The sequence below is a fragment of the Theropithecus gelada genome, chromosome 4 (assembly GCF_003255815.1).
Source record: "Theropithecus gelada isolate Dixy chromosome 4, Tgel_1.0, whole genome shotgun sequence".
Lineage (NCBI taxonomy): Eukaryota > Metazoa > Chordata > Mammalia > Primates > Cercopithecidae > Theropithecus > Theropithecus gelada.
The window spans coordinates 33,242,110-33,257,543 of record NC_037671.1 but is presented as its reverse complement, the minus strand read 5'-3'; the positions used below and the strand labels follow the sequence as shown (position 1 = coordinate 33,257,543).

The following is a 15,434-nucleotide window of genomic DNA, read 5'->3' as shown; positions in this document are numbered from 1 at the left end:
GCTTCCTGGGGCTAATGGTATCAGTCTAACTTGCCAGCTATGTATTTTCAAGGCCTTCCCATGAAAGAATCTGCTACATAGCTATATGCTATCTCTCTTTTTTTGTTAAAGAAAGCACTTCTTATGCGTATTTTGTGCCTGTGATGTGTGGAATGCAAGAGGAATATGTCTTGATTCCACCTATCTCTGCATTGCTAAGGCCCCAATGTCTACTTATTTCACGGACTCAGGTGATCACCACAAGAAAACGAGGATTTTTTGTTGTTGTTTTTGAGATGTAATCTTAATATGTTTCCCCGATTGGTCTCAAACGTTGCTCAGGCTAAAATCTAACTCCTGGACTCAAGATACCCTTCTGCCTCAGCCGCTCTCATAGCTGGAATTTCAGGTGCACCTGGCAAACACTTGGAGGTAAATTCTTGTTGATTTCAATCACCTTCCAAACCTGGAAGGGAGTTATTCTGAGGGGCCCTAAACAGCACTGAGGAGACGATACTAAATGATTCATGAGAAACTGACCTCATGATCCAACCACCTCCCTCCCTCTAGACCCCACCTATAATGTTGGGGATCACATCGCGACATGAGATCTGCAAAAGAACAACATCCAATCTTTATCAGTAATTAACAGATCTTACATTAATGAACCCCTGAAATTACCATAGTGACTTCCATAGGACTTGCCTCATATGGGCATTCTTTTCATAGGTAACTTTCCCATTGCTCTCCTGATTAATTATACAGCCAGGCCATTAGTCTCTCCCTGTAAGTCAGTAAAAACTAAAAACGTAGGAGCTTTATCGTTGTTCAATTCTTCCACCACTGCTAAAAAAACACTATGCAATTAAGTCCACAAGAGCTCTTCTGTTTTTACCTTCTGTGATAAAAGAGGTGGACTTCCAAACAGGATGTTGTCCATTCATCTTGCAAACGCTGGACACAAACCAACCAGCTGTTTGTGGGTCAGTTGACTGATATTGCAGTTCAAATCCCAGCGCTGTCTGCTACAGAGTTCCATCTTGCTCGAGGAAGGTCAGTGTTTTATTTAATTTACACCTTCCATGAATTGAATGAAGCCCACCCACATGATAGACATCAATCTACTTTATTCAAAGTCTAGCTATTTGTATGTTAATCTCATCCAACAAACATCCTCACAAATCATCCAGAATAATACTTGACCACCTCTCTAGGCACCATGCTTTAGCCAAGATGATCAATTTTTTTTTTTTTCTAAAAAAGGACCAAAATGCATTTATTTAATATACATCACAAGGGCTCAACCGAGGCTTAATTTAAAAGACAAAAACAAAACAAAAATAATACCACAGCTCAAGATACAGAGTCCTATACAGAAATCACAAAAAGGACAGACCATCTAAGGAAAAATGAAGAAGACAACACAAGGACAGGCTGGGCAGCCTGGGTCAGGGCTCCTGGCTGGTGACCTGCTTTGAGCAGGTTTCTTGCAGGTACTTCTTAAAAGCTGTGGGGTTTTTCCAGAGCTCGGCAGCATGTGTGTTCAAGGGACTATCAATGTTGGGTTCTCCTAGAAGGCTCTGGATGGAGAGCAGAATGGTCCTGACGTCATATAGGGCAGACCACTTGTCCTTCAGGATGTCCAGGCATATGTTACCCTGGGTGTCCACGTTGGGGTGGTAGCAGGGTGTAAGGAATTTCACCGTGGGCGCATTGTAAGGGTAGCCACTGGGGAACTCTAGTGAGAGCTTATACCTCAGGTCTTCATATACTGTTCCAGCTGCTCCATGGATGGTCCCTACCCATTTGAAAAGGTTGTCTGATTCAGGGAAGGCAGAAATCCCTTTATCGCCAGACATCATGAGGGTCATCAGCTCCTGCTGTAGCCTTTTGCCCAGGTGACCCCGGGCGGCGCCCCCGCTCGGCTCGGCTCCTTTACCGGCGGCGGTGACGCTAGTGGCTGCCGGGTCGCGGTTTTGGGAAGCCATCCGGGCGGCGTTGGCAGAGAGACAGGAACTCGGAGAACACGACTCTTTTTTTTTTATTATACTTCAAGTTCTAGGGCACATGTGCACAACGTGCAGGTTTGTTACTTATGTACACATATGCCATGTTGGTTAGCTGCATCCGTTAACTAGTCATTTACATTAGGTATATCTCCTAATGCTATCCCTCCCCACTGCCCCCACCTCATAACAGGCCCCGGTGTGTCATGTTCCCCACCCTGTGTCCAAGTGTTCTCATTGTTCAATTCCCACCTATGAGTGAGAACATGCAGTGTCTGGTTTTCTGTCTTTGCGATAGTTTGCTCAGAATGATGGTTTCCAGCTTCATCCATGTCTCTACAAAGGACATTTGGGGTGCTTCCAAGTCATTGCTATTGTGAATACTGCCACAGTAAACATACATGTGCATGTATCTTTATAGCAGCATGATTTATAATCCTTTGGGTATATACCCAGTAATGGGAACATTGTTCAAATAGTATTTCTAGTTCTAGATCCTCGAGGAATCGCCACACTGTCTTCCACAATGGTTGAACTAGTTTACAGTCCCACCAACAGTGTAAAAGTGTTCCTATTTCTCCACATCCTCTCCAGCACATGTTGTTTCCTGACTTTTTAATGATCGCCATTCTAGCTGGTGTGAGATGATATCTCATTGTGGTTTTGATTTGCATTTCTCTGATGGCCAGTGATGATGAGCATTTTTCAGGTGTCTGTTGGCCACATAAATGTTTTCTTTTGAGAAATGTCTGTTCATATCCTTTAACCATGTTTTGTTTGATTTTTTCTTGTAAATTTGTTTAAGTTCTTTGTAGATTCTGGATATTAGTCCTTTGTCAGATGAGTAGATTGTAAAAATTTTCTCTCATTCTATAGGTTGCCTGTTCACTCTGATGGTGGTTTCTTTTGTGGTGCAGAAGGTCTTTAGTTTAATTAGATCCCATTCGTCAATTTTGGCTTTTGTTTTCATTGCTTTTGGTGTTTTAGTCATGAAGTCCTTGACCATGCCTATGGCCTGAATGGCATTGCCTAGGTTTTCTTCGAGGGTTTTTATGGTTTTAGGGATGACCAATAAAATGAATTATGACATTCTTCAATATAAGAATACTCTGAGGAAATTAGCCTGTGACCTAATAAAACAAGTAGCAAACGACTGTTTCTAATAATTTACAACCAGTAGCCAAAAAGTCCTCCCTATACATTGTTTCTCAAGTTCACTCTATAATTCTCGGTAAAAAAAAAAATCCATGTATTTGTTGAAAACCACAGAAGAAGAGAAAGAGACAGATGAGCAACATCTTAAGGTAGTAAAAGGAAAATGCTGTGAAACTAGATTCTATTCCCAGAAAACAATACCTTTTTCAAATATATATGTATAATTTTAATTGACAAATTATAATACATCTGGGAGAGATTGCTTGATGTATTGATATATGTATACCATGTGTAATGATTAAATTAAGCTAACACACCTTCAATATAGCCATCAAAAAATAAAGGGATTTTATGCCAGGCACTGTGGCTCATGCCTGTCTTCCCAACACTTTGAGAGGCTGAGGTGGGCAGATCACGAAGTCAGGAGTTCAAGACCAGCCTGACCAACATGGTGAAACCTCGTCTCTACTAAAAATACAAAAATTAGCTAGGCATGGTGGCACGCACCTGTAATCCCAGCTACTCAGGAGGCTGAGGCAGGAGAATCACTTGAACACGGGAGGCGGAGATTGCAGTGAGCCAAGATCACAACATTGCACTCCAGCCTGGGCAACAGAGTGAAACTCTGTCTCAAAAACAAGCAAACAAACAAACAAACAAACAAAGGGATTTTAGACATATAAGGAGTGAAAAAATAACCAACAGACCTAAACTATAATAAATGTTTCGGTCCTCTAGGCAAAAACAAAATTAAGGGACTAGTTGGCACAGCATTTAATGATGAAGAGACAGCTTCTTCGACCCCTCCCACTGAGACACAGAACACAGTCCAGGGGCCTGGGAATTCCTCAACCCAATCCACCACCTTGGGCACCTGCACACTCCTCCTGGGTACCTGAGGTTGGGTGCTATCACCTTAGCTGTCACCTACGTGCAAACACTACCTATGAGCATCCCACCCAGCCTATCACAGCTGCCACTAACAATGCACACTTTTTGGGACCCAGAGAATCAGCCCACCACTGCCACTGCAAAGCTAGCTGCCCAGGAGCCAAAGACCCCACCCACCCAACCAGTCAACCACTGCCACTACTGGCATCCAACCAAGCCACCTGGAGGCCCAGGAATCAGCCCACCAGTAACCATCAACACAAATGCCAGTATACACCACCTTGGGGCACAAAGATAGGAACACTCAGCACACCACTGCCACCACTGGAGCCTGAATATTGTCTCATGTGGCATCCCATTCCCCAGCACATCTTTACCACAGCCTCACTAATAACCACACCCTAATGCACAGAAGAAATCACAGATACCATTAACACTGTCTACAGCCAAAGAAATTACACAGAGACCATAGTACTCTACTATGTACTACACCCAGAATCAAATCCAAAGTACCCCACACAACCAACACCATAGACTCATCTTCAGGAAAAAGTTCTCCACTATGAAACAAAATTCAAAAATAGGAAGAACTGGCTGTTATATCAGATGAAAAAATATTAACATTAGGACACAGAAACATGAAAAAGCAAAAAAGAAGAAAAAGCCCCAAAGGAACACAATATATCTTAATCAAAAAGAAATTTTCAAGATTCCAGATAAAGGATTCAAAACATTTATTTTACAGAAGTTCTGTGAGATACAAAAGAATTCTGAAAAAAAAAAAATACAAAGAAAACATAAAAATAATTCAGGATATGAATAAGAAGTTTACAAAAGATATAGATTAAAAAAAAACAGAAATACTGGAATTAAAGAATTAATGACATGAAATTCCAAATACATTTGAAAGCTTCAACAATATACTAGGTCAGGCAGAAGGAAGAACCCAAAACTTGAAGATGTACATTGTGAAATAATTCAATAAGACAAAAACACACTCAAAAAAAGAATGAGCAAAGCCTTTGTGACATTTGGTTCAATATAAACAACCAAATATTCAAATTATTGGTATCCTCAAGAGAAAAGAGGCAAAGAATAGATTAGAAAACCTATTTAATGAAAGAAAAGATTAATAATTCCGAACTTTAGCCAGTGATTAAGACATTCAGATACAAAATGTTCAACAATTCTGAGAAAAATACAATGCAAAAAGCTTTTCTCCATGGCATGTAATCAGACTTTCTATAGTTTAAGGTAAAACGCAAATCCTAAAAATAGCAAGATAAAAGCATTTAGTTACCTATAAAGGAAACCCCATTAGACTAACAGCAGATTTTTTTTCTTTTTTCTTTTTTGAGACAGAGTCTTGCTAAGTTGCCAGGCTGGAGTGCAGTGGCGCAATCTCGGTTCACTGCTACCTCTGCCTCCTGGGCTCGGGTGATTCTCCTGCCTCAGCCTCCCAAGTAGCTGAGATGACAGGCACACGCCACCACACCCAGCTAATTTTTTTTGTGTGTGTATATTTAGTAGATATGGGATTTCACCATGTTGACAAGGATGGTCTTGAACTCTTGACCTCATGATCCGCCCACCTCAGGCTCCCAAAGTGCTGGGATTACAGGTGTGAGCCACCATGCTCAGTTCTAACAGCAAATTTCTTAGCAGAAATCTTACAGGCCAGAAGAGAATAGGATAGTATAATCAAAGTCCTGAAAGAAAAGAACTGCCAAGCCAAGAGTAATAAACCAACCATAATTATTCTTCATAATTGAAAAAGAAATTATCTTTCCAAGACAAGCAAATGCTGAAAGGCTTCATTACCACTAGACAGGGCCTACAGGAAATGCTCAAGAAAGTCCTAAACCTAGAATTGAAAGGACAACGTTTTCAACATTTCCACATTATCACCATGGAAACATACACAAGTATAAAACTCACTGGTTAAACAATCACACAGAAGAGGAAGAGAAAGGTCTCAAATGGTCCTACTACAGAAATCCACCAAACTATAATGACAAGCAATATGAGAAAAAGACAGTAACAAAGGACATATAAAACAACCAGAAAACAACAATGTGACAGGAACAAAGCTATTGGGAACAGGCCCCCCAAAATATGGCCATAAACTGGCCCCAAAACTGGCCATAAACAAAATCTCTGGAGCACTGTGACATGTTCATGATGGCCATGATGTCCACGCTGGAAGGTTGTGGGTTTACCGGAATGAGGGCAAGGAACACCTGGCCCACCCAGGGTGGTAAACTGCTTACAGTCGTTCTTAAACCACAAACAATAGCATGAGCGATCGGTGCCTTAAGGATATGCTCCTGCTGCAGATAACTAGCCAAACACATCCCTTTATTTTGGCCCATCCCTTTGCTTCCCATAAGGAATACTTTTAGTTAATTTATAATCTATAGAAACAATGCTTATCACTGGCTTGAGTTAATACATATGTGGGTAAATCTCTGTTCGAGGCTGTCTGCTCTGAAGGCCGTGAGACCCCTGATTTCCCACTTCCCACCTCTATATTTCTCTGTGTGTGTCTTTAATTCCTCTAGCCCCACTGGGTTAGGGTCTCCCTGACTGAGCTGGTCTCGGCAGAAAGCCTCACATATTAATAAAAATCTGGAATGTAAACAGATTAAATTCTCCACTTGTAAGATTCAGAATGGCTGAATGGGTAGAAAACATGATCTAACTATATTCTGCTTACAAAAAAACTCACCGGTAACACCACCTCACCAGAATCCGTAGAGACAGAAGATAAAAGAATGGCAAGAGGTTATCTATGCAAATGGAAACCAAAAGTGAGCAGGAGTAGCTATACTTATAGCAGATACAATAAACTGTAAGTCAAGAACAATTTTTTTAAAAGATAAGGAAGGCCATCACATAATCATAAAGAGATCCATCCAAGAAGAGAATAGAACAATTCTAAATATATATGCACTAAACACTGGAGCACCTAGATTCATAAAACAAATATTACTACATCTAACAAGAGACATAGACTCCAATACAATAAGAGAGGGGAGTTTCAACATCCGAACCTCAGCATGAGACAGATCATCTACATAGAAAATCAAGAAAGAAACACTGGATTTAAACTGAATTTTACACCAAATAAAGCTAACAGATATTTACACAGCATTCTATCTAACACTACAGAATATACACTCTTTTCAGGAACACATGGAACATTTTCCCGGAGAGAGCCTATGTTAAGCCACAAAACAAGTTTCAACAAATTTTCAAAAACTGAAATCATATTAAGTATCTTCTCTGGCCACAGTGGAATAAAACTAGAAATATACACCAAGAGAAATGTTGGCAACTAAACCGATACATGGAAACTAAACAACATACTCTTGAATTACAACTGAGTAAACAGAGAAATTAAGACGTAAATCAAAAAGTTTCTTGAAACAAATGAAAATGGAAACACAACATACCAAAACCTGTGGGATACAGTTAGACAGGGCTAAAAGGGAGGTTTATAGCAATGAATATCTACCTAAGAAAAGTAGAAACATTACAAATTAACAATACAACAATGAACCTCAAGTAACTAGAAAAGCAAGAAAAAAACTCATCCAAAATTAGCAGAAAAGAAATAATAAAGACCATAGTAGAACTAAATAAAAACTTTTAAATACCATGTAAATGATTAACAAAGTGAAAAGTTTGTTCTTCAAAAACATAAACAAAATTGATAAACCACTAGCTAAACAAACCTGGAAAAAAAGAGAAAAAATTTGTTAAGAATAAAAGTTCCTCTTCAAAGTTTTCCTTTTTGGTTTAGAATGATAAGTGTTAAGAAGATAGTTCCTCTTAAAAGTTTCCTTTAAGTTTCCCTGACTCTTCATACTAACAAATCTTCTATTTTACTAATGACTCCTTATTGTGCCCCCAAGTAGTTGTTACATACAGTAAAGAAATAAATACATTTTATGTTCTAATACTTGAATCAAGACTTAACTCCTTTATTCCTTTGTCTGCCTGGATCTGCCTGGACATGCCCAGACATGCTCAGCTTGCAGTCTATGCTCTTTCCTTATTTGGAAATATTATTGTCTTCCTGGTTTCCCATATGCGACCCTCTCCTTTCCTTTGTTCCCCATTGTGCCTTTACCTTATTTGGGAAAGTTTAATTTTATAGCCAACTGGGATCAGTTTAGATTGTGTGGTCCAGTTCCAGCCAATGGAGACAGGACACAATAGTAGAAACAACTTGCATTAGGAATAAAAACCCCTGCTTTCCTTTGTTCTGGGTGCTCTCATGGCAATCAGGCTTATGGGTAGCACCTTTCTACAGATGTAAAAATTGCCTTGCTGAGAAATCCTTTGTTCAAGTGTTCGTTTTCTATGTGACTCCGAGCTTTATTTCTAACAATTTTCCAGGGACTCATCCAGGATCCCCATTCTCCTTTGGGAAGGGGTCTTTGGTCACCCCATCTAGGAGAGGCACACCCCACTGCCCCACTGCGGTAGCCCCAGGGATGGGAGATTGAGACTACCCATCATGACAAATAAATCCAGGCTCTCAGCAATGTGGAAGGAGAAGGCCTGCAAGTACCGCGATGACCAGGTAACTCTGTGCGATGACCAGGTAACTCTGTGCACAGACCAGATAACTCTGTGCACAGACCAAGGTTAAAAAAAAGTCACAAGGGCAACAGAATTTTCTTTGTGGCGGGGATATTCTGGAGGTTAAAGGGCATGAAAGGTAACAAGCACTACTTCTGTGCAGAGTGAGTCCTATCTGCAGTTCCATGGTCAACTCATATGACCTATGATGGCCCTCTGGTAGGGATCCTGATGTTGGGGTTTATACAGTCCCGTTGATGCTAAGGGGAGCCTAATTTCCTCTGGGAAAGCAGCCACAGTGGACAAAGCAAAAGGAGAAGAATGCAAGGAACCTCCAGGGTAGGGGTTAAACCTCTAGGGAAGGATAGGTGAGAAATCCCCAGTTCAAGGAACTGAGCCTAACCAGATTTCAACATGGGAAATACCCTGAGTAAGATAGAAGGTAAAACGGAAAAGATAGACAGTGAAATCACTTCTGATAGTCCTTTAGGACTCATGTTAAAATACTGGAATGATACAAGAGGACTAAACATAAGAAAAAGCAACAGATGACAAAGTATTACTGTTTCATTTGGACCAAGGAACCTATTCTAAAGCCTTCAGTTTTCTGGCCAAAATTTGGGTCAAATGAGGATTGGACTTGCCAGTTTTTAATAGAATATGTAAATGATAAGAGTCCTGTTTCCCAGGAGAAAATACATTATGTTCTGTGTTGGCAGCAAGGGCCCATCCTTCTTTGTAATCTGAAAACTAAAGGAGACAAGCAAGAAACTACTTCTCATTAAATTAATACCCCTTACTCCAAGAACCCCACCAACACGTGGGACACCTTAGACCATCTACCCCCACCAAACCTTCTTCCCCCCACCCAGTAGACCAACATACCCCATCTCTCCCTCCAGTAGATATAACAGTCCCAGACCTTTCCCCTACTCAGATTTTTTTTTCCTCCTTATAACCCTGATTCTTGGGGTCATCCCCAGCTTGAATGCCCTCCCTCAGGAAGACTTCAACGTGAGTTAGAACAATGTAAAAAGGATATTCAAAACTTCCCTTTTCCCCCTTAATCTAGAGATTTGGCTACAAACCTCTTCCCATTGAGGGAAATGCCTCTAGGAGGAGGGAGCATTGGCTTTGTAAATGCTCCCCTGACCAGTTCAGAAGTCTGGAGCTTGAAGAGGGAACTCAAGCCACTCGTAGACAATCCCTATGGAGTGGCAGATCAAATTGATCAATTTTTAGGACCCCAGTTGTACACTAGGGCTAAGTTAATGTCCATCATAGGCATCCTTTTTTCAGGGGAAGAAAGGAGCAGGATGCATAGGGCCGCTATGACCATTTGGGAGCGTGAGTATCCTCCCGGTCAAAACGTCCCTGCAGCCAAACAGAAATTTCCTGCTCAGGATCCCCAGTGGGATAATAACAACATAGCTCATAGGAGGAATATGAGAGATCTGCAAGAAATGATAATAAAGGGAATTAGAGAATCAGTACCCTGCATCCGGAATATTACCAAAGCTTTTAATATACAACAAGAAAAGGATAAGGGGCCTATGGAATGTTTTAATAGGCTTAAGGAACAAATGAGGAGGCTGGGTGTGGTGGTTCACACCTGTAATCTCAGCACTTTGGGAGGCCAAAGTGGGTGGATCACGAGGTCAGGAGATCAAGACCATTCTGGCTAACATGGAGAAACCCCATCTCTACTAAAAAAAAAAACCACAAAAAATTAGCCGGGCATGGTGGTGGGCGCCTGTAGTCCCAGCTACTTGGGAGGCTGAGGCAGGAGAATGGTGTGAACCCGGGAGGCAGAGCTTGCAGTGAGCTGAGATCACACCATTGTACCTCCAGCCTGGGCAGCAGAGTGAGACTCTGTTTCAAAAAAAAAGAAGAAATATGCTGGTTTGGATGGAGGAGACCCACTTGGACAAGGAATGTTAAAGCTTCACTTTGTCACAAATAGCTGGTCAGACATTACCAAGAAATTACAAAAGATAGAAAATTGGAAGGACCATCCCATAGGGGAACTCTTAAGGGAAGCCCAAATGGTGTATGTAAGAATGGATGAAGAAAAGCAAAAGCACAAAGCAAAAATTCTGCTGTCCTTACAGCAGGGAACTCCCCAACAGGCAGCTCAAAGAGATGTCGCTGGTAAATCTTTTAGGTACCCGACTGCCAGACCCTAGAACAGAGGTAAAGCAATCAAACCAGGGAACAAGGGAATAAAAAGAGGAGTAGGGCAAAAGAAATGCTTCAAGTGTGGGAAAGAAGGTCACTTTATAAGAGAATGCCCTGAATGGAAAAAAGAAAAAGAAATCACCCCACTTATGATCTTTGAGGAGGAATGGGGGGCCAGGGGCTCTACTCTTTTTACCTCGAGTTCCACCAAGAGCCCCTGATAAATTTAGAGGTGTGACCCAAAAATGAGAATATCACCTTTTTAATTGACTCAGGAGCTGCTCATTCCTCAGTTTGTTATCTTCCCCCTGCTGTAACTTGGTCACAAGAAGAACTTTTTATTTTGGGAGCAAAAGGGGAGTGATTTAAAGCAAAAGTCTTAGAAGAAACAAAAATTAAATATCAGAACCGCTCAGTAAATATTAAACTTCTGTTAATCACGGAGGCAGGAACAAACCTACTAGGAAGAGATTTAATGCTAAAATTAAACCTAGACCTTTATGTTAATCAAGGAAAACTCCTCCCCTCCTTAAATTTGCTCGCTACTCTAAATGAGGGACACATCCATCCAGATGTATGATCAAAGGAAGGAAACCGAAGAAAATACAAATTTCCCCAATCCAAGTTAAACTGAAAAACCCAGGGGAAGAGGTAAAAAGGAAACAATATCCAATTCCCTTAGAAGCTAAGATCAATTTAAAGCCCATGATAGAAAGCCTTCTCCGTGATAGATTCATTGAACCCTGTATGTCTCATAACACTCCCATACTACCTGTGAAAAAGCCAGATGGGCCATATCAGCTAGTGCAAGATCTTTGATCTATTAACCAAATAGTTCAAACAACTCACCCTGTTGTTCCTAATCCTTACACTATTGTTAGTAAAATTCCATACAACCATGAGTGGTTCACAGTAATAGATCTAAAGGATGCCTTCCGGGCTTGACCACTAGCAGAAGATAGCGAAGACCTGTTTGCCTTTGAATGGGAGGACCCTCACTCCAGTAGAAAATAACAGTATGATTGACAGTTTTCCCCCAGGAATTTACAGAATCTCCAAATTTGTTTAGTCAAATATTAGAACAGATCATAGAAAAATTTTACAGACTGCCATATATATGCCTGCACCAATACATGGATAATATCCTTATTTCAGGGGAGAATAGACAAAAAGTAGAAGGATTTTCAATAGGTTTTTAAAGTAATTTACAACTGGAGGGATTACGAGTGTCAAAAAAGCAAACTTTGGTTTGTAGAACCTGAAGTCAAGTATTTAGGGCACTTAATCAGTAAGGGCATACGGAGAATTGGATTTGAATGGATTGAAGGTATCATATCCTTACCTCTGCCTGAGACAAAGAAGGAACTTAGAAAATTTTTAGGGTTAGTAGGGTATTGTCACTTATGGATAGATTCATGCTTTAGTAACCAAACCTCTATATAAAAAAACTTACGGCCGGGTGCGGTGGCTCAAGCCTGTAATCCCAGCAGTTTGGGAGGCCGAGTCGGGCGGATCACGAGGTCAGGAGATCGAGACCATCGTGGCTAACACAGTGAAAACCCATCTCTGCTAAAAAATACAAAAAGCTAGCCGGGCGAGGGGAGGGCGCCTGTAGTCCCAGCTACTCGGGAGGCTGAGGCAGGAGAATGGCGTAAACCCGGGAGGCGGAGCTTGCAGTGAGCTGAGATCCGGCCACTGCACTCCAGCGCGGGCGACAGAACGAGACTCCGTCTCAAAAAAAAAGGTACACGGGATGAATCCAATCCCCTTATATGGTTTTTACCAGAAAAACAGCAGACAAAAAAATTAAAAGAGTTACTAGTGACAGCCCATGTTCTAGCCTTACCCTCTTTAGAATTGCCCTTTCATCTTTTTGCTAATGTAGGTAATGAAGTAGCCTTAGGGGTACTTACTCAAACACATGGAGGCATTGGCAACCCATAGCCTTCCTCTCAAAAAGTCTTGACCCAGTAGCCCACAGATGGTCCGAGTGTGTCCAACCAGTGGCAGCAACAGCCTTGGTCACAGAGGAGAGCAGAAAATTAACCTCTGGGGAAATCTTATCATTAGTTCTCCTCAGCAAGTGAGAACAATTCCCAATCAGAAGGCGGGAAGGTGGCTTACTGATTCAAGAATTTTAAAGTATGAAGCAACCTTGTTAGAAAGAGATGATCTAACCTTAACCACTGATGACTCAATTAATCCAGCTGCTTTCTTAACAGGAAACCCCAACCCACAGACCCCTGAGCTTTGCCCAGAACACAGATGTTTAGATTTTATTAGTTATCAAACAAAAGTCAGACCTGATCTAAATGAAACATCCTTTCAGACTGGGAAACACATGTTTGTAGATGGTTCCTCCCAAGTAATCAAAGGAAAAAGGCGTAACGAGTATTCAATGATAGATGGAGATACCCTCACAGAAACAGAGTCTGAAAGGTTACCAAATGACTGGTCTGCACAAACATGTGAATTGTTCACATTAAATCAGGCCTTAGGCCGGGCGCAGTGGCTCACACCTGTAATCCCAACACTTTGGGAGGCTGAGGGGGGGCGAATCACGAGGTCAGGAGATCCAGACCATCCTGGCTAACACGGTGAAACCCCATCTCTACTAAAAATAGAAAAAAAAAAAATTAGCCGGGTGTGGTGGCAGGTGCCTGTAGTCCCAGCTACTCCGGAGGCTGAGGAAAGAGAATGGCTGAACCTTGGAGGAGGAGCTTGCAGTGAGCCGAGATGGTGCCACTGCACTCCAGCCAGGGTAACAGAGTGAAACTCCATTTCAAAAAAAAAAAATCAGGCCTTCAAATTTCTACAAATCAAGAAGGAACAATCTATACAGACTCCAAGTATGCATTTGCAATAGTCCATACTTTTGGAAAAATTTGGACTGAGCAGGGCCTCATTAACAGCAAAGGTCAAAATTTACTCCATAGGGACCTAATAATACAAGTACTGGAAAATTTACAATTGTCAAAAGCAATAACTGTTGTACATGTCCCAGGACATCAAAGGAATCCTCCATTTGAAGATCAGGGAAATAATCTCACTGACCAAATAGCTAAGTAAGCTGCCTCTTCTCCAGCAGAACCCATTTTTCGACTAACCCCTTGTCTTCCATCTCCAGCTGCACTCCCTATCTTCTCTCAAGTAGATCAGAAAAAACTAAAAAAAAAAATAGGAGCTGAGGAAACTCAAAAGGAAAGTGGTTTGGATAGCATTTCCAGATGGAACGGAAATGCTATCCAAACCTCTCATGAGGGAAATATTGTCACAGTTTCATCAAGGATCTCACTGGGGTCCTCAAACCATGTGTGATGTAGTCCTTAGGGTTTATGGGTGCATAGGAATATACACCCTCACCAAGCAAATAGTGGAAAGTTGTAGAGTGTGCAGAAAATCTCATAAGCGGACTCTAAAAAGACAACCTCCCAGAGGGAGAAATCCCGGGTTAAGGCCATTTCAATGTGTCCAAGTCGACTATACTGAAATGCCCCCAGTAGGCCACCTTAAGTATTTACTGGTACTAGTAGATCATCTTACCCATCCATCTATCCACCCACTGGATAGAAGCCATCCGTTTTCCAAGTGCAACAGCCAGCAATGTGGTCAAAGCCCTGTAAGAACATATCATACCCGGGTTTGGAATAATAGAGAATATTGATTCAGACAATGGGACCCACTTTACTGCACACATTATTAAAGGACTAATCCAAGTATCAGGGATAAAATGGGAATATCATACTTCCTGGCCTCCACCTTCATCAGGGAGAGTAGAAAGAATGAATCAAACTTTAAAGAATCATCTAACCAAGTTAATTTTAGAAACTCAGCTGCCATGGACAAAATGTCATCCCATTGCTTTACTAAGAATCCAAACTGCCCCTCAGAGGGATCTTGGCCTGTCGCCTTATGAAATGCTTTATGGGTTACCTTATCTAAACACTACTACTGCCCTTCCTATGAACAAAACAAAAGATCAGTTCCTTAGAAATGATGTATTTGGTCTGTCTTCCACTCTTTCTTCCCTCAGGACTCAAGGTCTCCTAGAACAGACTCCACCCCTTGAATTCCTGGCCCACCAGCATCAATCCGGAGATCATGTCCTTATCAAAGGCTGAAAAGAGGGAAAGCTCGGGCCTACCTGGGAAGGATCCTGTCTGGTGCTCACAACGACTGAAACAGCAGTTCAGACCACTGAGAAAGGGTGGACCCATTATACTCGAGTCAAGAAGGCGTCACCTTCTCCGGATACATGGACTGTTATTCTATCGACTCCCACCAGAGTAACGATAAAAAGAAAAACGTAATCTATGTCTCTTTTTCTTCTTTTCTTTCCCTTAACTACACCCATCTCATCATTAATGTAACTAGATCAAGTTTGTCCAAAATTATTACCTTTGATGCTTGTGTAGTCATGCCTTGTGGAAATTTACAGGACCAAAGACAGCTTACTGCCTCAGATAAATATCTTTGTCCCTCTTGGACTTCCTCAGATTGGAAAGATATAGTAAATTCTTGTAAAGATCATGATAACCCCAAAAATAGTAGTTGTATTAACTGGTGGGAATGGGACTCTTGTCCCCTTAAAACAGAGTCCCTATGCTGTACTTGATCTGATGTCCTGTGGAACAC

At 41.4% G+C, this 15,434-nt stretch overlaps 1 protein-coding gene across 5 annotated transcripts; it reads right to left on the bottom strand.

Moving 5' to 3' along the window:
* Positions 1-1,232: 1,232 nt before the first annotated feature.
* LOC112622431 (ubiquitin-conjugating enzyme E2 C-like) lies at positions 1,233-2,003 on the bottom strand. Of its 5 annotated transcripts, none has more exons than XM_025382058.1 (2): positions 1,683-2,003; positions 1,428-1,610 (listed from the first exon to the last, which is right to left on the bottom strand). In XM_025382058.1, exons 1-2 carry the CDS (start codon positions 1,965-1,967, stop codon positions 1,428-1,430), a joined length of 468 nt encoding a protein of 155 aa, XP_025237843.1. In that variant the 5' UTR covers positions 1,968-2,003. The 5 variants fall into 5 exon arrangements, with proteins under 5 accessions (XP_025237842.1, XP_025237843.1, XP_025237845.1 ...); XM_025382060.1 differs by having other exon boundaries at positions 1,428-1,637; positions 1,815-2,003; XM_025382059.1 differs by having other exon boundaries at positions 1,428-1,750; positions 1,832-2,003.
* Between the last annotated feature and the right edge of the window lie 13,431 nt (positions 2,004-15,434).

Excerpts from the sequence above, each read along its gene's own strand:
- LOC112622431 (XM_025382057.1), bottom strand. The coding sequence starts at position 1,967 with ATGGCTTCCCAAAACCGCGACCCGGCAGCCACTAGCGTCACCGCCGCC.